This window comes from Zingiber officinale, chromosome 6B (assembly GCF_018446385.1).
Source record: "Zingiber officinale cultivar Zhangliang chromosome 6B, Zo_v1.1, whole genome shotgun sequence".
NCBI lineage: Eukaryota > Viridiplantae > Streptophyta > Magnoliopsida > Zingiberales > Zingiberaceae > Zingiber > Zingiber officinale.
The window spans coordinates 106,687,607-106,712,052 of record NC_055996.1 but is presented as its reverse complement, the minus strand read 5'-3'; the positions used below and the strand labels follow the sequence as shown (position 1 = coordinate 106,712,052).

Sequence of the window (24,446 nt, the reverse complement as noted above, 5' to 3'; positions counted from 1 at the left end):
TTTAATCAAACAATAAGAACTACTTTTCCAGATCATATCGGTATCTTGTTTTGAAAACAAAACATAAGAAAAGAACATTATTAATGAAAATACACCACCACACGGAGAAAATAAAAGAAACCTAACAAAATTTACATTCCTGCAGCAGTCACACCAAATGATGCACACTCAAACAGTGCAAGTTACCAATGCAAGAAGCTTTAAAAGTAGATTACATGGATCACGGATGTACAAGCCCGGCAGTTATCGATGCCTCTTTTGAGATCAATTACGAGGGGAGGATTTGTGTGGTATACCTTGAGAAGATGCTCCGTGGCTTAGATCAAGACTATGGAGCTGTTCCATTAGTTGTGATCGCCTCTCTTTGAAGAAATCGAGTCGGGTTGTTAATTCTGCCAGTGTAGAAGATGCCCCAGATAGCTGTCGAGGATATTCCACAACCTGATAATAGATTTCCTTTTAAGTATTTCTCAGAGATTTGTGTTTGGCAAACAAAAACACTACAATTACCTCTGTTATCTTAGGTGAGTTATCAACAATCACCGGCCTTACTTGAGAAGGCATGCTGGTTGATGCTTCGATCTCCAAGCCTCTTAAATCATTTAGACTAACTTTATCAGTAGAATGCTTCCTCGAAATTATCTTGGAACTAGTAAATGGAGGTCCTTGTGGCATTGCTCTCCTCCAATCTGTTGCTGATGAGCTTTCCTGCAATCCCATGAGAAATTGGCTATCCATGTTAACACACTAAAAAAGTCCAAAATGTCCAATGTGGCAGCCACGTTTGTGTTTTCATTTGTAGTTTATGTAATTTCTGATGGAAATTTGTTGCACATATATCTCTTTAAATAAATATAATATAAATTTTATTTATTTATGGAGGAGAAAAATTATATAGATTTGCTTTAATTTCATGAGAAAATAATGATATAGTAAACTGGATGGTAATATTTGATATTTTAAAATATTCTGACTGTAATTGAACTGCTATTATGAAATCTGTTCATTATATGCATAATTTATTAAACATACCTCACTTATTTGTTTCTTCTCATGATTGCAAAAGGCAAGGCTCATATCAAAATCTTGTTGGACAATCTTCCTGCAACAAGTAGACAGAAATGCAGTAGAAATACAAGGAGCACAAAGATACCACATGTAAAGACCTTTTTGAAGCAAAGTAAAGTTGAAGGTGCTCGCAAATAAAGGTCTATTCTCAAATACACATTTTTTATCCTGACTGAAGATGATGAACATCAAATGATACAAGAACACTAATGTCACTAGGGATTTAATATCAACTTATAAATTTACAATTAAGACTTTATTGGTATGTTTCCTTTCATAGTTACTTCTAACCGTAATGTTCGTCTACCTGTTGAGCTATATTTTCTTCTATTTGTGAGCTATAGTGATCATGAGAGATACAGATTGATACTAGGAACAAAATTGTATTAAGTAGTTATTATAAAGTAGCTAGTTACTCAGTAAATTCTCATCTTGCATTATAAATTCAAGTTATTAATATCAATAGTAGAACTACAACCGTAAGGAAAAAAATTACAACACATGTTTATCATATGGAATAATTTGAATTTAAAATTAACACGAAGCATCCTTATTTAGGGACACTGAGAAAATTTGATTATAATACATGTTTATTCCTTTATTTGCTGACTTATTAAACATAAGTTCAATTATGCTAACCTTTTCTTTTTTTTTTTTGAGTTACAAGTTGTGCTTATGACAATTCATCCTCAACATTACTACTTTCGCCTCTGGGCAAGCAAAAAAGAAAGGAGACGAAGTCAAAACTCAAAAGAAAAGACAAAGTGCATTAGTTTCTCACTTATTGGAAAGGTCGCCCAAGAAAGAATAATAATAAAATCATGTTCAACAAACTTCATGAGATCACCAATATTTATGCATGGAAATGACAACTGAAGAAGATGTTAATAAACTCACATGGAGCCAAGTTCTCCTTGGTTAAGGAATGCAAGTTAAGATTTCTGAATTCTAGTTAAATTTCTTGAAAATTTCAAAATTGTTGAAGCAATTTAAAAATTTTATAATCTGTTATATTTCTAACGTAGTTAGAGAATTTCTAAAAATAGTTTTTTCAAAAAAAAGTAGATCAGGATTTTTATTGGGAAGAAGTGAGCCATTATTTTACAATCTTATAGCAATCTATAAAAGGGATTAGGATCCTATGAATTAAAATAGTTTTCAACTAATTAAAACATTCCCTTTTGATTCTGTGTGTGAAATTGTAGTTTGTGTGAGATAATTTTCTCATTTGTTTTATCAAATTTGTGATTTAGGACACAATTTTGGTGCTGCATCACCCGTACAAATGAATTGCAATGCATCCAAGCAAACCATAGAATAAATAAAATTCCTTCCCATGTACACTAGATTAGCTGACCTTTACAGCTGAATAAGCTCCTTAACACAGTTTACAAAATCAACAGTTAATTTAACTTGATGTGACAGTGTAAAAACTACAAATAAAAATTTTAAAAATAATAATAAGAACACTAGCAGTTAACCAACTAATTTAATAACTGAACCAATTTAACAGCAACAATTACTGGAAAACAGCTTAGGCAAACAAAGAGGACTAAGATGACAGTGACAGAGACTGTTAAACATCACTTTGTTAACACATGATTCAAGGATAATAAAAAAAGGAATTTTGCAGACAGATTGTTGAAATATTCAGTAATTTTTATTATATTTTAGAAAGTATTATAAAATATTATAACAGAGTGCTTTATTATTTTGAAAAGGTTAGTTTAGTTTAGATAAGTTGGTTAAGTTTTATTGGAAAAGTTTGTTAGGAAGAATAACTCATATCGAAGAGGTTAGGATCCCATGTATTAGAGTGAATGATTTGAGAGTTAATACAATTTTCAATTTTTTGTTTGGAAACATTTTTAAAAGGTCTTACTGTTGTTTGAGATGAGCTGGAAGGTGCAGATATCTATCACCAGGGAATGATCCATAATGATTTTGGTTTTGTTGGTTGAGTTGGAGATGAAGCTCTGCTACTTTCTGCTTCAATCTAGCAACATCTGCTTCAGCAAGAGCGATCTCCTCAAGTTCTGCCCTTGTCTTCATGGAAAGTAGAACGCGTTTAAGAATTCAATATACCAGTTAAATAAGTGGTAAATTAAGAAAACAATAAGCAGACCTTAGAATCAATCGTGCGTAAGTTAGAAAACTGTCCAGAAGACATGCTTAAACCAACCTCCAAAGCAGCTCTAAGATCTCTTTCAGCCTGCAACTGCTCCTGTAGCCTTGATACCTAGGTAAAACCATACATGTTGAGAAGATTGTTTCCTTCAAAATACCAAAAACTTAAACACATCAGCAGCAACTGTAGAGGAAAGCGGTTTAATTTAACTTGAAGGTTAGGGGTTTTTAACACAATTTATACCAGGATTTCTGCAACACCAAGTCACAACCTGTCCAAGTCCTTGAAATAAAATCAATGTTTGTTGATAATTTCATACTGCTTCAAATGCATATTTCCCAAAGATTGACATATAGATTCCTAGGCTTACAGTAATATTGATGTTCAAACTGTATGATGAGATTAGGAAGGTTATCCATGCTGGTTAAGTATTTATTTTTCACATTATATGGAACAATAAGAACCTTTAAAATAGGATTGCCTGGCAATGTCATACTTATAAACATCAGTGCAGGAAGAAGGTTGACAATACTTACACCATAAAAAACAAAATACTTTGGTCTAATTTAATATTAGGAAGTTCCAACAAAATAAAATGAAGTAAACTAACAAAAGATTAAGCAAGAAAATGTATTGACATGAAGATCATTAGGATATATAGGTTTCATAGGTTATTGAAAAATGAGAAATGCATACATCTTGTTCCAGGGCTAAACGACGCTCATGCAAAGCCTGCTTTCTTCTTTCTAAACTTGCTTGTAAAATAGCATTGCCTTTCACCTAAAAGAATTAGGGATTGTTTCAGAGTTTATTTTAAAATACTCACTATCCATCAACTGTCTTGAAAGAGTTACCAAACGAACCTCTTTGGCTATTCTTATCTGAAGGTCATTCTTTGTGATCTCAAGCCTCTGAATAGCAAGCCTAGCAAAATTAGACTCTAATTAGCAGTGAAAATTTTATGTGACAACTCAAGGTAAAATTTTAGAAGATATAGCAGCTTAGTCTAACGATTAAAACCTTACACTACAAGAAACTCATGCTATTTTGCTCCATATTGTATAAATAGAGTATAAATGATCTCATGTTTCAGTTTTTTGATATTGACTGGAAGGATTTCCCCACCAGGTGAGACACATTACGAGAATGCCACTAGATAGTTTAGAGCCACCATAGTGGACTGACATATACACTAGCAATTAACAACTACAAAGGTAAAAATTCAAGCTTATGGTGCTGGAAACATGACAGTACAAACCCTGATCAACTATAAATATTTCTAGAGTTTGCCATCAGTTGATCAACATAATGATACTCTTAGTAGCACAATGCAAGTGTTCTAAAATTTATTTGTATTGGCCTGTCCCTCTGCCAAAAAAGATAAAATGAAAGACTACAAATATGCTAAATTAAAATGAAGGCATAAATTGAATGAAAGCAGAATAATAAAGAAATTTACTTCTGTATTTGGGATCATGAAATCATGCGTAAGTTGTTCTGAGACACGAACATATAATGATTCACATACCATATTCAAAGATTTTCGTCCTGATAATTCAGCCTAAGTGATAATGATAGTGGAAATCACTAGCTCCTAACAGAATAAGCCTCCATATTCCATAAATGCTTAGGTTACCTTAGTTTAAGGGCATCTCAAATCTAAATTATTGCATGCATAATAGAATTAAAGACAACATGAAATATAGCATCAATCTTCTAGTTATTGTGTCACCTTGTATTTTGAATTTTTGATGACTTTACATTTTTAATGCCCGTGGACCAAAGTTTGAAATATCCTTTTTGGTTGAACAACATAGCTTGTATAGGTAGTTCTATCCCAAAGATAGGATTAGATAAGACCACCTCTAAGCATTCTCTACTTTAAAAGAGGCCACAACCTACTTTGCTACCATACAAGTGCACCAAGAGGCAAGACCACCTAGTTCTTAAAATTTTAGGGATTTGAGTAAGAAGAGTAGTAAGTTTTCCTTTGTCTTCCTATCCTCCTTTTTTCTTCGCAGATATCTGCTTCATTACCTTCTGATAGAATCTCGCTTTGCCTGAGCCACTGGAACCATCTACTCAGTGAAACTGACCAAATGGGGTCTATTCATGGAGGATATGGTCAAAATTGTCTCGCTGATGAACCAACCTTATCTCTCGTAGAGCAAAAGTTTATTTCATAGAATCAGCTCAATAGGGATCTGATTGGGTTTGAATCCTTGTATTGAGTATAGACCTTCGGCGTGGTTTAACCTTGGTTTCGGAAGACTTGATTAATCACTAGAGCTTAGATCTGGTTTTGAGTTTGAATTTAAGGATTGAAATTTTGTACATAGGTCACGAAATTGTCCATTCCAATTTTAGCTCACGAAGACCTTAATCCTCCTTCCCTATTTTTCACATTTTATTGCCATTGTATGCTAGTACATAGGGGTAGATTTCCGCTGATCACCATACCAAGAATGCTGCTAAAGTCAAATTTATCACAGGATCTTATCAGTGAGAAGAAAATGTATATTAGCACCAACATTTTGCATGGTGCATTTATGTGTGAGATAATGTCCCACATTGAATGAAAAGCATCAAGAAATATAGCAGATGATGAATGCAAGAATCTCATTCACTTTTTCTAGCTGGGTCAAGATAAAATTAAAAAAAAAAAAAAGCAGCTTGGTGCACGAAGCTCCTGCTATGCGGGGTGCTAGGGAAGGATCCATTGTACGCAGTCTTACCCTGCTTTTTGCAAGAGGTTGTTTCCAGGATGGGTCAAGATAAAATATTTTTCCAATATTCATGTCTTCTTGTCCAAAATAAATATATAAAAACATGTATAAGTGCCATAAAGAGTGAGAATAAAAAAGCACATAAATCCAAAAGCATTAATTCTGTAAAAGACCCCCTATTAATAATACTATGTTGTGTACTCTTGAAGCTCAACAAAACTTACTCTTCTTCACCAGAAGAATCAACTTGTTCCAGTGGTTGATTCTTTCTGACCTGAAATAATCAAATTAATATCAATTACCTAAGGTACACATTTATACAAATATCTAAAAGTTATTAAAAAAAAAAAAAAAAAAAAACATGATCCTTAGCATGTAGATCAACAAAAAGTTCATTTTTTTTCAAATGTTACACACGAGTGCTGAAATATGCAACAGAGAAACACGGCCTGAGAACTGTTTAGCCTTTGAACAAAGATGACTTCTCATTCTAACTCATCAAATAAGGGTAATTCCCAATATGCATTCAACAGTACAAACAAAATAGAATTACTGAATTTATATAAACTATTTTTTGGTCTTCATTGTAGCCTACAATTAATCAGCATATGGCACATAGGCACTGTGAAGGCAACTTACATTGTTACGTCCCCAAAAATTAGTGTGCTTCATTTGCATGTGAGATCCATTCGGTTTAATTGAGTATCTTTCAGCACTACATTCAGTTGCATGAGATGGAAAAGAAGTTCCTGGATGTAAGGAAGATAGAATCTCTCCCATTGACAAGGGAGACTCTTGCATAGGTAAGGCATCAGAGGCATCCTTCTCAATCAGTGAATTCTGTGTACCTTTGATAGTGGAAACTTGCTCATCTAGGGGAGTTCTAGATCCTACAAGTAACTCTGGTTTCGTAGCTGAAACCTGATTCTTAGGAGGAGATTCTGCATCTGAATCATCACCAGCAAAGACCTGCTTTGCAAAGACATCAATATAGTATTAGACTCCCAAATTGACAAGATCTGAACAAGATTGCTACTAAACCCAATTAATAAATGGTGAAAAAATAGTCAAATCTAATGCAACTCAGAAGATTGATCTGGCATTACTAACTCTGAATTTTCAGTTCTTTTCTGTTATGTTGCCTAATTAATCAGACTAGCCACTTGACTAACAGTTGAGACCTCAGAACATAGTTGTGTATATCAAACAAAAAAAACCTTTTACATGGACCAATTGTAACAAGCAACTATGAGCATATCGGCAAGCCCACTATTGCCACAATTTTGAATGGTTGAATATGAACTGCCACAATCCATCTCAATTACCCAGTACTGGCAAGCCTGAGAAATGTTCTCAGGAATCTAGTTTTGTATAGGTCTGTCCGTCTGTGGCATATAATAAACTTTATAGTGAACAAAATTAACATAATCATGGAATATATTAGTTACTGCCAAGATGCATACCGCTTCAGGGAACTCCTAAACCAATTAATAGTAGAAAATCAATGTAGTATAAAATGGACTTTAGACAAATTCTCTTAAAATGGTTAGGACGAAATAACTAAATATAACCAGTCATCCCACACTTGTCTAACATCACTTTGGGACTACCAGTTCAAGATCGCTTGTATGGTAGAAAATCAATTAATGGTACAAATGGATCTTTTAGACATTTGTCACCTAGAATGCTAAGGACAAAATAACTAAATACAGCCAGCCATTCTACACTCCCCTATCGTCATTTTATATGCCACTAAAAAAATCAATTGTGGTGTAAGAGCTGCTACAATATCATTTGTATGATAAGAGAATGTTGCGTAAATGTACGAAGTGGAAAAGAAAAGGCACCAGTAATTCTAAACTAGACCAGTTATCACTTACTGACAGACATTAAGGATATGAACATTAATAGAAAGCATGGCAATTAGCTTGAAATCAACAATTTGATCCAAGATACTCAGACCTGAAGAATTCTTTAATCTTGGCAATGTAAATTTTCACAAACTTATATACTGAAGGCAAATATCTTTGAAATTTGGAAGTATTTTTAAACTTAATATTCCATGATTTCAGCAAACACCTAAAATACAGTCTACATTAACCGATCCTTTGCTAAATTAAATAATGATAGAAAAGTGCAATACAGAAATAGAAAGTTCAGAAAGCTCACTATAAAAATAAGAGCATACCTTGTACTCATAAAGATCACTATCAGCATATCCACTGCTTCCACTCAGTTTTCCACTGAGCACACGCTCATCATTATCACTTTCAATTTCTGGTTCTGCATCATTTTCTGCATCATGATAGCCATTATCTTTAGCATCTACATTCACATCATCTGCAGACTCTTCACTCCCAGTGTCTCCAATCTGAGAGTCAGATGACAGTGAGCATCTCTGCAGATTGCCATCCTGTAAAGGTAAAAGCTTATCACATACATGATGATATGTAAATACGGAGATATGACATAAATAAAGTCAAACAGAAAAACTAAACTTGGGTTCCTATTATTTAATTAAGCAGACTCTCTACGGAGCCATAGAAAGACTTAAAAAGATTAAAAATACAGTAGATATAAAAAAAAATCCTTTTGGCAGAACATGATGATGTAAATTGCATAACACAGTAAATGCAAAACATGGATGAGCCAATGGATATATGGAAGTGAACATCAACAGACCTTAAGAGCAACAGGTAAAGTGAGAAAAGTAGAACTAGGAAAAACTATAAAATTTTGAAAAAGCTTTATGTCTTAATATGTTGTAACCTTCAAGGATAAAACAATTGCAAAACCAACTATCATCAAACAAAATTGACAAACATGAATCCACCTACAACAGACTCAAACCAGTGTTGTCAGCTATTGCTATTCCAGAATTTCAATGCACAATATTAGTGAAAAAGTACAAGAAAGCCAAGATCGATCGAATAATATGAAGACTGAATGATAGGTGTACCATGGTTTCCACCAAACTCTAACCATTTGTCTGAGGAAGATGACAAGAAGAAAAAACAAATGCCGGGTATGGGTGGAGTTTCATCATCACCACCCAACTATGTTTATCCAAATTATTTGAGGAGTGCTACCTGAATTTATGTCTCCATTAAGCTCTATGCAAAGCTATATCAATCAACATAAGGAGTCTACCTATAGCTAAAACTCCTAGTGATATTGGTTCGCATTGTGTTCAAAAGAGGGATAAGTTTCGTGTAACCACCCCAAATAATTGGGACAAATGGCTTGATGGTGATTGCTTATTTTCCACCAAAACAAGTGTAACAACTTCAATTGGAACTTCATCATTAGCTCCTCTAATATAATTAATTAGCATCAGAGAAAGATTCATAGCAACCACAGTGAAAGCAAGTAATGGATTCCATTAAAAATTGAAACAAACAAAAAAAAATAGCAATAAGCTGAATTATTCATACATTACCAAGAGGTGAAAGGTTAAAGCTAGAAGTGAGCTGACCATTCATCCATAATATCTATACTTTTGACCTATCGACTTTGTGTATAAATAGCTCAACATTTTCTATTCTTCCAGATCTTGCTCACCTTCACAACCACATCTTTGACTAAGGTAAGTAGAAAGAACTAAACATGATAGATTTGAGCCGGTTAAGAGTGTTGTTTCATGAACAATGGACAAAATGTATGTAAGAGTTAAGAGGGTAAAAAAGGTCAGATTCAATTGATGGCTCATCTAGCCAGGTGATTATTGGAAATGGTCTCCACAATGGGTGATGCAAAATCTGGAATCAAGTTATCTCAATACCATGTGGAACCAGTCGAAGGCATTGAAACAAGTACTGAAATAGATACAACTTTTGTCTGCATATGACCGAGTTGGTTGAGTAGCATGATTCCATAAATCTTATTTCAAAACAGAAAATATAATAATGCATAAACAATTTAGCTAATAGATAAGAAACATACATCAAATATGGTTTCATACTCCTCTAAAAGAGTTGAGATAATGGCCTGAGCATTGTTAGCCGCATTTGCTGCCGCCAGAAGCTGAGCTGAACTGTCACCGTTTGAGTCGAGATCATCATCCAACTCACACTCACCAGCCAAAAGAGGTCTTAGTAAAAGAGGAGCCATGCAAGCAGCAACAGCAGATGGAGTCATTCGATTCTCAGCAGTATGAGAGGAGATAACATGCATCATTTTCAAAATCCTAAGAAAGAAAAAGACAAGATAAGAATTAAGCACATCTAGATATTAAGACGTTGTCCGACAAACAAAAATGGTACACATGTCAGCTTGCAATCAAGACAATTGCCTATTTATCAACCATATTATGCATTAGAGCTTAACAATTAATCCAAGATGGAACTTAACAACTAGTATTGGAACTTGAGTTTATGAAGAGTTAGAACCCAAGGTGTAGATGAAATTTAAAAATATGAATAGAATCATTTAAAATTAGATGATATTTGCAAACTTGAACAAGTATAAATACAGACTTATTAAAATGGAGTTATAAATATAGATTTTAAAACTATAATATTATAATCACACGAGTGTAGAATCAACCTCTGCAATAGTCGCCGATTTGGTTCAGGGAATGTCTCAATTATAGCAGCACGCATAGCATTTACACGAGCCTCATTGTGTATCAATTCTACAAATATAGGAAGAAGGTAGGCACATAACACAAAAATACAACAGTTTTAGGAAAAAAAACAATGAATAAAGTATAACTAATAATTATACTTCAAATAAAACCTAAATTGACAAATCTGCCTAAAGAGGGGCAAATAGAGTATCATGAGAAGCAGAGTATAACAAATCAATAACAAAGAAAAGAATGCCTTATATGATAGAATTCCTAGAAATATTAGCTTGGATTCAAAAACTCATTATTATCAGGTAAAAACAATTATCACATACTTAAGCATATAGTCAACTAATTAGATGCTGAGGGGTTTTGCATGTTGACTTGTTTCAGGAATGTTGTCTTACAACAAAATCACTGTTGTGACTCTAAGTTGGTAAATGGTTTCATGGGCGAGTCTGTTCTGTTAGTCAACTTATATTTTCTATCTTCCTAAATCTTATAAATGATCTTTGCATCAGTCTCACAAGAACATTCAATTGGCTTAGCTTGTTGAAGTTGCTGCTACACTGCTTTAAATATACACTGGATGCATTCAAGAAAGTTCAACAGCATGATATAGGATGTGCATTTGTTATATCTGCAATTCAGGGTTCTTAAGTCTCACAGAGAAGTATCAAACTATCAATTGCAATATGCATCATGTATCTGCAGAAATAATTTGCAGTCATCTGATTAGGATGGAAACAAATCTCATATAATGCCAGTCAAATGTTATAGTATGTCATTTCATGCGCAAGACATAATCTTCCAACAATAATTTATTGCTCTGATCATAGTTATTAAAACTGGACCGATCAGTGGTTCAACAGAAAAAAAAAAAATGGAACCGACTCGCTCGCTAGGTTGATTCCCTTCACAGATCAGAGTTGCAAAAAAAGGCTAAAAACCAGTTTCACCACCAGGTTTTTGAAAACAGAAAAACCAGCCAGTTTTTAAAAAACTAGCCCAATTTTGTCATTATATAAAAAATGATTAAAACACCCCTTTTCATAACTAAAATACAAAAGGTATAAATGGCATTGGATAAATTATAACTCAAGCATGTTTTTATTATGTTAAATTGTGATTGTTTAAGAATTATTTAGTTGTATTAATTCTTGTATGTGTTAATGGTGTAGATAATAATTTATCTCACGACTTTTCTATTGAATTGATTTATTTTACTAGTTCATAATTTGTACTTTGTTGAAATTTTGTGTCCAATTAACACCAGCTTTTAATGTAATGAAATTAATATATTTTTTAAAGTTCGAATTAGCAATTTAGACAATGGATCTAGGTCATTTGGCTAATGGGCTCAGTCAATTGAATGCCTGAGTCAACATGTGGTTTGATTGGTTGACCATCGGTTCAACTATAAAACCAGTAACCCTTACTGGTTTGGTTTTCATAACTATGGCTAAGATGCAGCTGATAATTATAGACATAAATTCAAGACACATGGCACAAGCAGAGGCAGGAAAGCCCATGCAATGTTTTACTAGCATGTGGGTCACGGGTCATGACAACTAAGGCTCTGTTTACTCAGAGGCAGATGGAGCCTGTCCCGCTGGGAGGATAACAGTCACATCTCTCCGATTACCTGGGGTGAAATCTGAGCTAGCAAGAACAAGGACAAAGTGCACATTTATTTTTGGCAAGTTTTGCGGCTCAACAGTAGGCAGACACAAAGGATAGAAGCGTGCAAAAAGCAAGCTAGGACAATTATCAACACTTGAGCATTGTTTTCTCTCTTTTCTTGCTCCGGAAACCATTAAATTGGTGTTTCTTCAGCTCACGAATTCTGGTTGTATCTGCAACGAAGGATCAGCAGTTAGAACTTATCCAGTTTCTCTCCAGGTCAACACTGGCAGCTGGCATACAAGAAACTTCTTGTTCCGTAGATCACCGGACAACTATGGCTGATCTCATCATCATCAATGGCGATGACTGCATCGAGGAAGGACGAATGTTTCACATGGATATGAATAATGGTATTTTCAAACTTTTCTGGGGTAATGTGGTCATTTGGCTCTCTACCCATCATTTTTCCCTCACAGGTAAATAGAAAGAAAACTCATTATCCCCACCCCCTCTTTCACTTCTCTTGGAGTAGACTGCCTAAATTTTTCCATACAAAGTTAGTGGGATGGATCAAGGTTTAAAATTTCGACTCGTGCCGAGGTTTCGGCCTGGACCGAAACGATACAATTTCGGTACCGTATCGTGCTGTGCTGATATAATTTCGGTATTTCTTAAATATAAAATATATTAGTTAAAAAATAAAATATTTAACATAAATATTTTAAAAAATAAACAATATAAAAGATAATCTTTTAAAAAAGGAAAAGATATGAAAATAGATAAATAACTAAAAATTTTATTATAATTTTTAAATTAAAATAAATGGAATATAAAATTAACTAGATAATTTTATTAGGGTTTAATAAAGTATCTTTAAATTATCTCCATCATAACTAGGAGTTAATTAAAATAATTAACCTAAGTTTAATTAAAAAAATCTGAAATATGACACCACTCGCAAGCCCGCGCGACTTCGGCGCTGAGGAGTTGTGCAACCCCTCAGCCATGGCCACAGGGATTGCGTGACTCCTCTAGTGCGACCGTGGTGGTCGTGCGCCCTCTTTGTAGCGGTTGTAGGGTCGTGCGACGCCTTCGTGGCGACAGCGGAAGGGTTATGCGACCCCTCCGTTGCTGTTGCGGGGTCGAGTGACCCCTCCGCTACAACCACAAGTCACACAACACGTCGCGGCCGTTGCGAGTCTGGTGCCGAGGTCGTGCCTGTCGTCGAGCGGAACGAGATGTTTCGCCTGTTTCGACTCTCTCGGCACGACACTTTAAACCATGGGATGAATTCCAATGTGGTAGGAGTAGATCCTCAGTTAGTCTTTATGCTATAAATGCAACTTTCCCCTGTAGAAAAAACCGGCAGAGATATTGACAATTTTGAAAGACCATTCTAACAACTATTCCATAAATGTTCCATTTGATAACTGATAAAACTAACACAAATATGCATACAGAAAGCATTATTAGAATATAGAGAGAGACGTACTATAAGCTTCCAGTAATGCAGTACAACAAGAAGCCGGGACTGGAGAGGATGGTAACTCCCGAAGAACATACTGCAGAGTTGTATGAATATTAGTAATTGATCAAAGTAAATTCGAAATTAGAGGCTACCAGGTAATCACTGAGAAAAATATAAAAGAACCTTAACACAATCACCAACAATATGGGCATCTTCATCAGCTGCAAACTCAATCTTTCCTAAAAAAGTGTCATTCAACTAGGCTTAATAGTAATATTAAAAAAAATCCTGAGGAATAAAAATCAAAATCGGGAAAAAATTATGAGGAGTTACAGATAATTCTAGATCAACAAAGATATTGTCCAACGTATCTTCGATGCACCTTCAACATGATTCCACTAAAAATTATTAATTCAATGGAACAAGGACACAAACCTTGCTCATACTCTTGGATTCTTCGATGAACTTCTTCAACATCAGCAGCTTGTCGCAAAATTCCTTCCACCTTTGTTCCTACAAATTTTATTTTTTAAGATGTACAACTGACTGCTAGAGATCAGCATTCAACATTCAATCCAAAGGCAGATATGTTTTCAAAAGTTGGAATAATTCTTGCTTCAGTTTGAATCAAGTCTTTTACAGATTGGTTCTTTTACAGTTTGAACATGCGGGGATGAATTGTGAAAGGAGTCATTGTATGTTAATTGATATATAAATCAAGTCTAACTATTTAAAAGGGCATGAAACATAAACTCCGTCATGATGTCACAATCTTTGTATGTGCTACGTCCAAATCCATAACTTATTGCATGAGTAAAGGTGATCAGCATGTTCGCATGCACCATCTATAGTTATCAAGCATATTACAATTTATAGAAAAGGAAAGTACCAAAAGTCTACCAAAAAACAGTAACAGTAGAATTGAAGAGTAAAACATCATATTTGTTTCATTACTCACCAAACTTCTCAAGAAAGCATAATGCCTTTTCTAGAAAGGATGGCCCTCCATCAATATCCTCGAGGGCAAGCAAAATTGGCCTACCAACAACCAAGGATTTGATAGGTCTCTTGTCCCTCCCTGTCCATGATAGAAAAACATAATGATCAAATTAGAAGGGTACAAAAATTCCAATCATAGTCTATGTTAAATAAAAGAAAATCAGAACTTGCAATATCTGGAACTTACAATAATGGAATGATCCTTCGAAAGTATCTCCATTGTCATTACGAAAAATTCCATTATGTCCCATCACAAGAGCAGCATTTGGAGCTTGCGCAAGAGCATGCTCCAAAGCTGTTTTCCATTCAAATAAATCCTTCAAAGATTCTGCCTGGCATGGCCATAAGCAAAGCTCACAAAGGTTAATTGTCCATAAACAACGAAAGAAGACAAGGGTGGATTATTGACTCTTCCGGAAAATTTGTTCAAAGGTGAGATGAAGAGTTCGTAAAGTACCTTAAGGGTAAATGCCCGACCATCACGTCCATCAGGAAACAAAACTGTTAATAACTTCTTATCTTCCCTAACAACAACACTGAAAATAAAAACTTTTAACAAACAGGACATATATATCCACAGTAGCGGCTGATAATATATGAAAGAAGGACTGTTAAAATAAATATTAAAAAAAGTTTACCTTCCAGAATTATTTAGGTCAATACCACCCAAAGTAAGATTGACTTCGCCACCTCTTTGGGGTAGTGCACTCTACAATGCCACCAAAAGTCAATTCATACTTTATGTATACTCCTTTTTCTCCCCATATTCAATCATATTTTATCTTATTGCATAAAGCTTCAAGCATCATGAAGAAATACCACAAACTATGTTTAAACAACTTATAAACATAAAAGCAAAGTGGTAGTTACATTCCAGTTGATATATCTTACATCAAAGTGCATACACATAATAGCTAGAAATAAGCATGTGTTTAAAATTTTCTTCAGCAATGTGACATTCAAATTGATGTGGAATTATAGCAATATTTGATATATGATTACATTTTTTTTCAGACCACAAAACATAAGAATTCATCCTCAGTGCATGTTTTCTCCGTCGTAGATTTACAGATGTGCCAAAACTTTACACAGCTATACACATTTGTGCATTATGTAGCCCACTGAAGCACAACAGGGAAGTTATTTATCCCCTGATTTTATCCTGATAAATACCTCTTGACAGAAAATTGCAACCAGCTCCATGTGCTACTCAAAGGACGATTGGAGGATCAAATAAATGTGATTTTACTCCAACATATAGCAAATGTATTTCTATGACTCATATCTTCCCACTGATCTATGATGTCAAGGCTTTTCTATCTAATTTTAACAGCTACAGTATGAACGTATCAACAAAAGCTACCCATAAAAATAATAACTTATCGACAAAAACTATTGGGATTAAAACATAAAAAAGCAACCATTACTTTCTAAATAAAAGTAATCATACATACAGGATCATTCTTGAAGAAAACAAGAGAAGTCCGTGTGAGTATAAACCAACGTCTCTTCCATGATTTCCAACCAATTCCTAGTATTGTGATATGCACATAAAGGTTAGAAAAAAAAATGAGCTCACAAGTTACTGCTACTAATTCAGTTGTTGTATCAAGATATTATTAGAAAAGAACAACTAGAATCGTGATTACCAAGAAACTGAACAAACTGATATGATGCAACTACTCATGATATTTTATATTAGCAATTGTTCGTATTTATTATAAGTTTAATATTGTCGTCTATAATAGAGAACAACTAATCAAATTTTTTTCCATATTTTTAAACTTTTGTTATTGATTCAAATCCTACTGATCTTATATGGACAATAGCTTGATTTTCTAAATATCAGATACCAACACTGATGCTGATTTTGACGATCATGATAAAAATCTATATTTATATATAGAGCCTCCAAGGCAAGTCGTGAAAGAAATTAACACAAAAATTATAAATGAAAAAAAGGTCACACTATCCTAATTTTAAAAGATGAATTTATTTTTTGTTTCTTCATTTTTCTTTTGTGATCTTAAAAAAATGAAGAAACAAAAAATAAATTTATCTTCTTTTTTTTTTTGATCTTATGCTACATCAACTCTGTCTGTGACAAACCAATCATGGTCGGTCCCAAGCCCGAATATAAAGGAGGAGGGTTGCGTTAGGTTGTCGGCCAGCGTTAAAACTATGACAAATATTCAATGAATAGATCTATTAAACTATTGTGTTAATGCTAGGTTGTTCCCTGGAAGGTCGGAAGGCCGGAAGGAACGCATTGCTGGGTTCGACTATAACATCTCGGCAAGGACCGCTACATCTCCAGAACTCGAGTGTAGTGCTAAATATGCAAAAGTTCACATTGCAAAGTTCGACTGAAACGTATCGACAAGGACCGCTACATCTTTATGAGAACTTGGGTATAGTGTTAAATAGGCAAGAGTTCCACATGATAAGAACAAATATGATAGGAAAACTAATAATCTAAGATTTGAAACATAGAACATAGGAACCCTCACTGGTAAGTCAATGGAGATAGTAGATATGATGATTAGGAGAAGAATTAGTATTTTGTGTACAAGACACAAAATGAGTAGGTGATAAGGCAAAATTGATAGAGAACTCGAGTTTTAAGTTATGGTACATAGGAAAGAGTAAAACAAGAAATAAACTTGTAAATAGTTCATTAAAGGATGAAGTTGTAGGAGTAGTTAGAAAAGGAGATAAAATTATAGCCCTTAAGATAATAGTGACAAAAGAAACCATGAACATAATTAGCGTATATGCACCGCAAGTAGGATTAGATGAAGCTACCAAATCAAAGTTTTAGGATGACTTAGATGAAATATTACAAAATATTCCGCTAAATGAAATGATTTTAATAAGAGGTGATCTAATCGGAATAAAAAATGAGGAATATGAGAGGGTACATGGGGGTTATGGGTTTGGAACAAGAAATGAAGAAGAGAAAACTATATTAGATTTTGCGATAGTATATGACCTTATATTAGCTAATACATTTTTTAAGAAAAGAAAAGAACATGTTCAAAAGTGGGAATAATAAATCGCAAATTGACTTTCTTATGGTTAAGAAGAATGATAAAAAGATTTGTAAAATTTGCAAGGTCATAGAAAGCTTAACTACCCAACATAAGTTAGTAGTGTTGGATATACGCTTCAAATATAATATCAATAAAAAGAAAATATATACGACTCCTAGAATTAAGTGGTGAAAGTTAAAGGATGGGAAGCAAAATATATTTAAGGAAAAGATAGAAATACAATTATTAGGTAAAATATACAGATATTCTAATATAATATGGGATAAGATGGTATCAAAGTTGAATATAGTAGCTAAGAGTGTACTCGATGAGTCAAAGGGGCATGCACCACTAAATAAGGAATCTTGGTGATGGAATGAGAAAGTACAAGAGAAAGTGAAGGAAAAACGAATAGCTTATAAGAAATTATATATTTGTAAGAACGAGAAAAACTTTAAAAAATATACAATAGTCAATAAAGAAGCTAAGAGAGTAGTGAATGAAGCAAAGAATAAAACTTTTGAACGATTATATCAAAAATTGAATACAAAAGAAGGGGAAAGAGACATTTATAAAATAATTAAAGTGAGAGAAAGGAAGATAAAATATCTTATTTAAATAAAATGTATTAAAGATGGATGTAATAGGATACTAGTAAACGATGGAGAAATAAAAGAGCGGTGGAAGAAGTATTTTCATCAACTTTTTAATGAAGGTTTAGGCGACCAACTTAACTTAGGTAATTTAAGTAGGTCAAATAAGCATAGTAATTTAAATTTTTATCGTAGAATTCAAATTTCAAAAGTAGAACAAACTTTAAATTGGATGCACAATAGAAAAGTCGTTGGATCAGATGATCTTCCTATAGAGGTATGGAAGTGCCTAGAGAAACAAGGTATTAAATGACTTACAAACTTATTTGACATTATATTGAAAATGAAAAAAATGTTTGATCAATGGAAAATAAGTACTCTAGTTCCCTTGTATAAGAACAAGGGAGACGTACAAAATTGTGCAAACTATAGGGGGAGTCATACCATGAAACTTTAGCAAAAAGTAATAGAAAAAGAATTAAGGAAGAAGACCACAGTGACTGAAAATCAATTTGGGTTCATGCCTAGAAGGTTGACAATAGAAGTTATACATCTTCTTAGACAAATAATTGAAAAATATCGGGAGTAAAAACAAGATCTACACATGATATTCATTGACTTAAAAAAACTTATGATAGAGTCCAACAGAAATTATATGGAGAATGAAAAGAGAAATGTTAGCGTAACGTATATTGAACTAATTAAGAAAATGTACAAGGATGTAACAACTAGAGTAAAGACTTCAAGCGGAGTAACTGAAGTATTTTCAATAAAGATACGGTTACATCAAGAATCAGCTCTAATTTCATATCTTTTACACTAATTATGGACGAACTCATTGCACACATTCAAGACACAGTACCGTGGTGCATGTTGTTTGTAGATGATATTATTTTGGTAGATGAAACACGTGAATGAGTAAATACGAAACTAGAATCTTGGCAGGAAATACTAGAAAGGGAAGGTTTTAAGCTTAGTAGAGTAAAGACGGAATATATGGAATTTAAGTTTAGAAATATTAGGCATAATAAGACAATCATTAAGATAGGAGATGATGAGTTACCCAAAACTGAGAGTTTTAGATATTTAGGATCATTTCTTAAAAATGATGGAGGGATTAAGAGAAATGTCTTACAAAGAATACAAAATGGAGGAGAGTGTCGGGTGTATTATGTGACCATAATTAGACATGCTATGTTATATGAAGCTGAATGTTGGGTTATGACTCAAGCACATGAGCAAAAGATTAAAGTTGCACAGATGAGGATGTTAAAGTGGATGTGAGGACATACGAGAATGGACAAAATAAGAAATAAGAGCATTAGAGAGAAAGTCGAAGTTGCATCTATTGAAGGAAAACTCCAAAAGACACGTTTAAGATGGTTCAGACATGTACTTAAACGACCAATAAATGCTCCAGGCAATATAAAACTATGACAAACACGTATATCAAACAAGGAAGCGGAAGACTAAAAAAGACTTGATTAGCAATAATAAAATAAGATAAAATTTATTTAAGTATAGATGATGATATAGTAGGAGATAGAGTTCAATGGCTAAAAGGATTCAGATAGTCAACCCCACCTAGTGGGACAAGGCTTGGTTGTTGTTGTTGTATTATCAAGCCAGAAAGAAAGTCGAGAATATAGACTAAAGTTGCAAGATAGCTAAGATGGAATTTATGTGCATGTTGCCAATTTGAATAGACACAAACAAGAACTTGAGCTTGAATATGGTACCACCAAATTAGCGACCCCTCACGACTGCCCCATGCCATTGAGAGGGAGTTCAGTAGGAATCCAAATTGACAAGTACATGGGCAGGGTCCACAGAGTGATGAAATCCCCTACCAAGTTTTGACCCTCCATCACTACAGTCATTATCTCATGCACTTACCAATTGAGTCAACCCTAGGGCCCAAGAACTTGAGCTTGAAGCTTGTGTTGGACAAGGATCTCAAATGTAAGATGGATGGAGTTCATAACATGTTAATGACTAGATGCACTTACTGCAACCTAACACTCAATATCTAAGAAAGTATTAGACAATGGACCGAGACAAGATGGCTGAACTTGTTCGGCATCATTATAAGGAATCCACTCAAAAACCAACATGGACAATAATACAGTGAGAAAACTTCATCATATCAACATAATCTCAATCTTTATAGAAAGAAGAAAACTAACCTTTAGATGAAATTGACAATGGTCCACTTTTAAACACCTGCATTGGCAATTGGAAAAGATAAATAAATAGTAACACTGAATCAAGTTATGAAGTTCCATCTTGCAGTCATCATATGTAATTATAAAATCATAATTAAAAAAGTAAAGGGGAAAAAAATCAACCATACTGGATTTCAAGACTGAAATCTAGGAGGTTTGCTTGGTTTTATTTTTCTATGGTATGATGAGTTATTTTGACCATCTTCTATAACTAACATAATTTAGCTTTCAACTTTTTGTAACAACATATTATCTTCGTGGAAAATTTCAAATCTTGGAATATCCTGAATTACTTAGATCACAAATCAAGATATGGCAATACTTAAGAAAAATTGTAAAAAAAAGTAAATGGGTAATAGATTTACAACCATCCTTGTTCACTTCGGGTGGACCACAATATGTGATAAAAAAAAAAACAATGTGCCCTTTTTGATCAAATAGGCAAATCTAGTCTATGAATTGCCTCACAGAGGTATAGACAGCTTGCATGAGCATGAAACATCAAAAAGTTTATGTAAATATGTGGACTGCAACATTCATTATTTGTTTCGCATTTTGTTAGTAACTATACAGAACTGCACGGACAATACAGATCATTCGTGCCTACACAGTTTCCCCAAAGCATAGTGACATTATTGTGCATCTTAATCACAAATATCACGTGACAATTTACAAATTCCTGATTTGGTTGCATAGGAAGCTATTAACCTTGGTTCATTTTTGAACTTAAGGTTCACTATGTTGTATGTTTATCAATCCGTTGCCAGCTTATTTAGGTGGCAGAAACACACGGTAACTCTCTTTTCTAAGGATCATTGAGCTGGAATATTCTTAATTATGTGCAATCATTGACAAGAAATCACTCATTTGGAATCAAAAGCATGAAGTAATATACTCACTTCTCCATCAGCATACGCATCTATGACCAAAATAGATATGTTGAGAAATAGGATTTCCAATGGATTGTCATATAATATAAATGTGAACTAGCGACTAAATAACAACAAGCATAACCAACTACCCAAGTTACTTGCTCCCTGCAAGAGTCTAGTCGTAAATCCAAGCTTTTACCAAAAATGAGCTCAGAGGTAATAAAAGAGGGACCTCGAGAGCACAAACGGGAAGCGGAGAAAAAAATCTCAACTACAGACTTTCAACGGAAAAGCAACACGAATCAGAAAGTGGTTATGAGAAGTATACAGTATTGGGTGCTACGGGGCGATGCCGCTCGAACACAGCCCCCGCAGTCGGAGCCGACGACATCGCGCGCCGTCTCCCGCCGGCCACAGATGGGGCATCAGATCAGGTGCTCCTGCTCTTCCTGCCCTACCAAGTCTCCGAAATCAGCATCAAACCAACACCCGCAAGCTCGAAAACACTACCTCGGCAGAATGCCCAACCCACCCGCATTTCCCGGTACGCCGCCTACCACGACGGATCTACCCCGCGGCCCACGCGGCGAAGCGATTAGGGTTTGAGACGGCAAAAGGAAGCCAGGAAAGAGTAGGCGAATGGGAAGATTGCGACGACGGATGCGCAGCGGAGCAGAAGACGAAGGAAAGAGGACCACCAGACGGGGCCAGCGCCGTTGTTTACTTGTGTTTGACGACATTTGGTTCGGGTATTGAACCGGTGAACAAATTGTGGGAGTTTTTAATTTTATTTTTTCCCATTTTTTTACTTTTTAAGATGTTATTTTAACAAACTCGAAACTCATAAACATTAATTTAATTTTATAGTAAAATGTTAATTATATTATATTATATTATAATTCTTAATATTTTTTTATCATTTTAATTGAATAACCAGTGTGTTAATTTTTTGTTTAAAGACTCAAATAGAGGTAATTTAAACGTATAGTGATTAATGTTGTAGCAAATTAATATGACTGTCTTATTTTGACTGGTAGGTAGGTGTCATTTTATCAAATTTTATTATCTAGAGATCATATTTTTATATTATTATTAATTAATTTAAATTAGGTTTGTAGTTATTTTAATATAGATTTTGAGTAATTGCCGTTGTTAACAAAAAGTTGATTAGTTGATTGAGAGTCTATGAGCTCATAATTGATTAGATATTTGGTGATTAATGGAAGAGTTAAAGATGTTGACTTATCAAGAGTTTGCAATTATTAGAGATCTAAAAAGCCTTTTTAGGTTTCTCGTAATATCGAATTTTGTCAAAATGGTATAAGGTTTGGAGAGCTAGTGATTTAATATAGTTGGGTTGGAACAGGGTCGATTCGATGTGTTGAGAACTAAAGGCGAGATGGACTTAAGGACAAGAAGGATTAATCACGTCTAAAGACTTAGAGAAGGCCTTGATACACTACGAGAGATTGTAAAAGATAATAATCTTTGGATTCCCACTGTTTAAAAATTATGTGATGATGTATTACTTTTATATAGGAATCTTTGATAAAATAAGTTGTCTCTTAACTTAGTTAGCAATCAAGTTTAATATTAAAAATTTGCATAGACTTATACATATATAGTTGTAAGCCAAGTGCACTTGGTATCTTTAAGTATATTTAATCCATCGAAAGTGTCCCCAATAAATTGGAAGATTGTTGAAGAGCCAACTAAGAACATTATTCTCAAAGAATAAAGTATTATTGTTTGAGATCTAATTAATCAAATTGTTAATCAACTGATAGAGCAATTGATTAGAAACTCATCTAGTCGTCTAGTTAGCTTTGTAAACACTTTAGATTCTAATCATCCGAAAAAAAAAACTACAATAAAATAATAAAAATTAGACTCTCGAAGGCAACGAATCAAGCACAGACTCGTATTCTATATCATTTTTTTCAACGAGAACTGAGAGTTATAGTGAGATTTTGATGAGTAATTCATCTAATAATTTAGTTGTTGGTTAGTTTTAGGAAAATATACCGGTTTCATTGTACAACAAAATTTATATAAATGTCGAACCTTTCATTAAATAACCTATTATGTTCTTTAGAAGTCAAATTAGGAATCGCAGACGGAACTTAACATCATTGATTCCAAATTTAACTTATCTGTTTTTAATGGTTTATATTTGAATCACAAGCGGAACTTAACATTACTGATTCAAATCTACCTAAGTTATTAATTCCATAAATACTAATTTCCAAAATTGGCTTTCAGGACTGCATGGCGAGGCACATGGCTTTCTTGGATATGGGAGCAACCACCACCGCCTAGGCAAAGCCTTTTAAGGAAAGCTAATATTTATTTCCTTAAATAACTCTAGGTTAACCAAAAAGAACAATCGAATCACAAATTCGAAAAAGAAGAAAACACAAACTCGAAAAACTATTTCGAAAAAACTAGATCTAATTGCCTCTTGTATTTAGAATTCTTACAAAGAAAATAACTAGTATGATGCGGAAAAAAATTACTAGTTATACCTTCTCTTTGTAAACTAATAACCTCGAGATCTTCTGCCGTATTCCTTGCCTCGCCTTGGACGTCGTGTGGGCGACGATCCTCCAAGATGAACACCACCCAAAAGAGTCCTTCCTCTTCCTCTAGAATTCGGCCACCACCACCACCAAGGAGAAGAGAGCAAAAGGAAAGGGAGAAGGGAGAGGGTCGGCCACCAAGAGATCTCCAAGCAAGAGAATAAGAGTTGTGTCTCATGAAGCCCCCTCACCTCTTCTTTTATATTACTTGCCCAAGGCAAATAAGGAAGCACTTTTTACAAAAATAAAATCATCCCAGAGTTTTTCCTTTTCTCTTTTTTTTTTCTTTTCTTTCCTCTTGATTGAATCAATCACCAAATTTAATTTTGTGATGATTTTAAATAATTTAATATGGCCTGCCACTTGCTTGGGCACCAAGCAAGGTGGTCGCCCACCTCATCAAGGGGAAAAAGGAATTTTATTTTTATAAAATTTTACAAGCTCTCTTTCCTAAAATAGGAGTTAAAAAATGAAAGTTCTAAAAATTAAAACTATGTTTTAAAATTTAAAACTTCTCTTACAAAATTTTCTTTTTTAACATGATGATAGAAAATTTTAATTTT

At 34.0% G+C, this 24,446-nt stretch overlaps 1 protein-coding gene across 3 annotated transcripts; it reads right to left on the bottom strand.

Moving 5' to 3' along the window:
* Positions 1 to 22,038, bottom strand: LOC121988740 (rho GTPase-activating protein 7-like). 3 transcript variants are annotated; one of them, XM_042542336.1, is made up of 23 exons: positions 21,837 to 22,038; positions 21,633 to 21,753; positions 20,394 to 20,430; positions 16,037 to 16,113; positions 15,221 to 15,291; positions 15,040 to 15,118; positions 14,770 to 14,914; positions 14,542 to 14,661; positions 14,019 to 14,096; positions 13,767 to 13,822; positions 13,608 to 13,677; positions 10,468 to 10,555; positions 9,865 to 10,108; positions 8,111 to 8,335; positions 6,562 to 6,891; positions 6,147 to 6,196; positions 4,060 to 4,120; positions 3,893 to 3,976; positions 3,194 to 3,307; positions 2,951 to 3,114; positions 1,033 to 1,102; positions 511 to 708; positions 1 to 441 (listed from the first exon to the last, which is right to left on the bottom strand). In XM_042542336.1, exons 2-23 carry the CDS (start codon positions 21,693 to 21,695, stop codon positions 265 to 267), a joined length of 2,601 nt encoding a protein of 866 aa, XP_042398270.1. In that variant the 5' UTR covers positions 21,696 to 21,753; positions 21,837 to 22,038; the 3' UTR covers positions 1 to 264. The 3 variants fall into 3 exon arrangements, with proteins under 3 accessions (XP_042398270.1, XP_042398271.1, XP_042398272.1); XM_042542337.1 differs by having other exon boundaries at positions 3,251 to 3,307; XM_042542338.1 differs by lacking the exons at positions 1 to 441; positions 511 to 708 and having other exon boundaries at positions 1,045 to 1,778.
* Between the last annotated feature and the right edge of the window lie 2,408 nt (positions 22,039 to 24,446).

What these genes read in the sequence shown, in the direction of transcription:
- LOC121988740 (XM_042542336.1), bottom strand. Translation starts at nt 21,695, where the DNA reads ATGTCGTCGGCTCCGACTGCGGGGGCTGTGTTCGAGCGGCATCGCCCC. An exon ending in GCCCCGTAGCACCCAATACT is followed by an intron (nt 20,431 to 21,632) that starts GTATACTTCTCA and finishes TTGCCAATGCAG; the next exon opens with GTGTTTAAAAGTGGACCATT. An exon ending in TACGCACGATTGATTCTAAG is followed by an intron (nt 3,115 to 3,193) that starts GTCTGCTTATTG and finishes CTTTCCATGAAG; the next exon opens with ACAAGGGCAGAACTTGAGGA.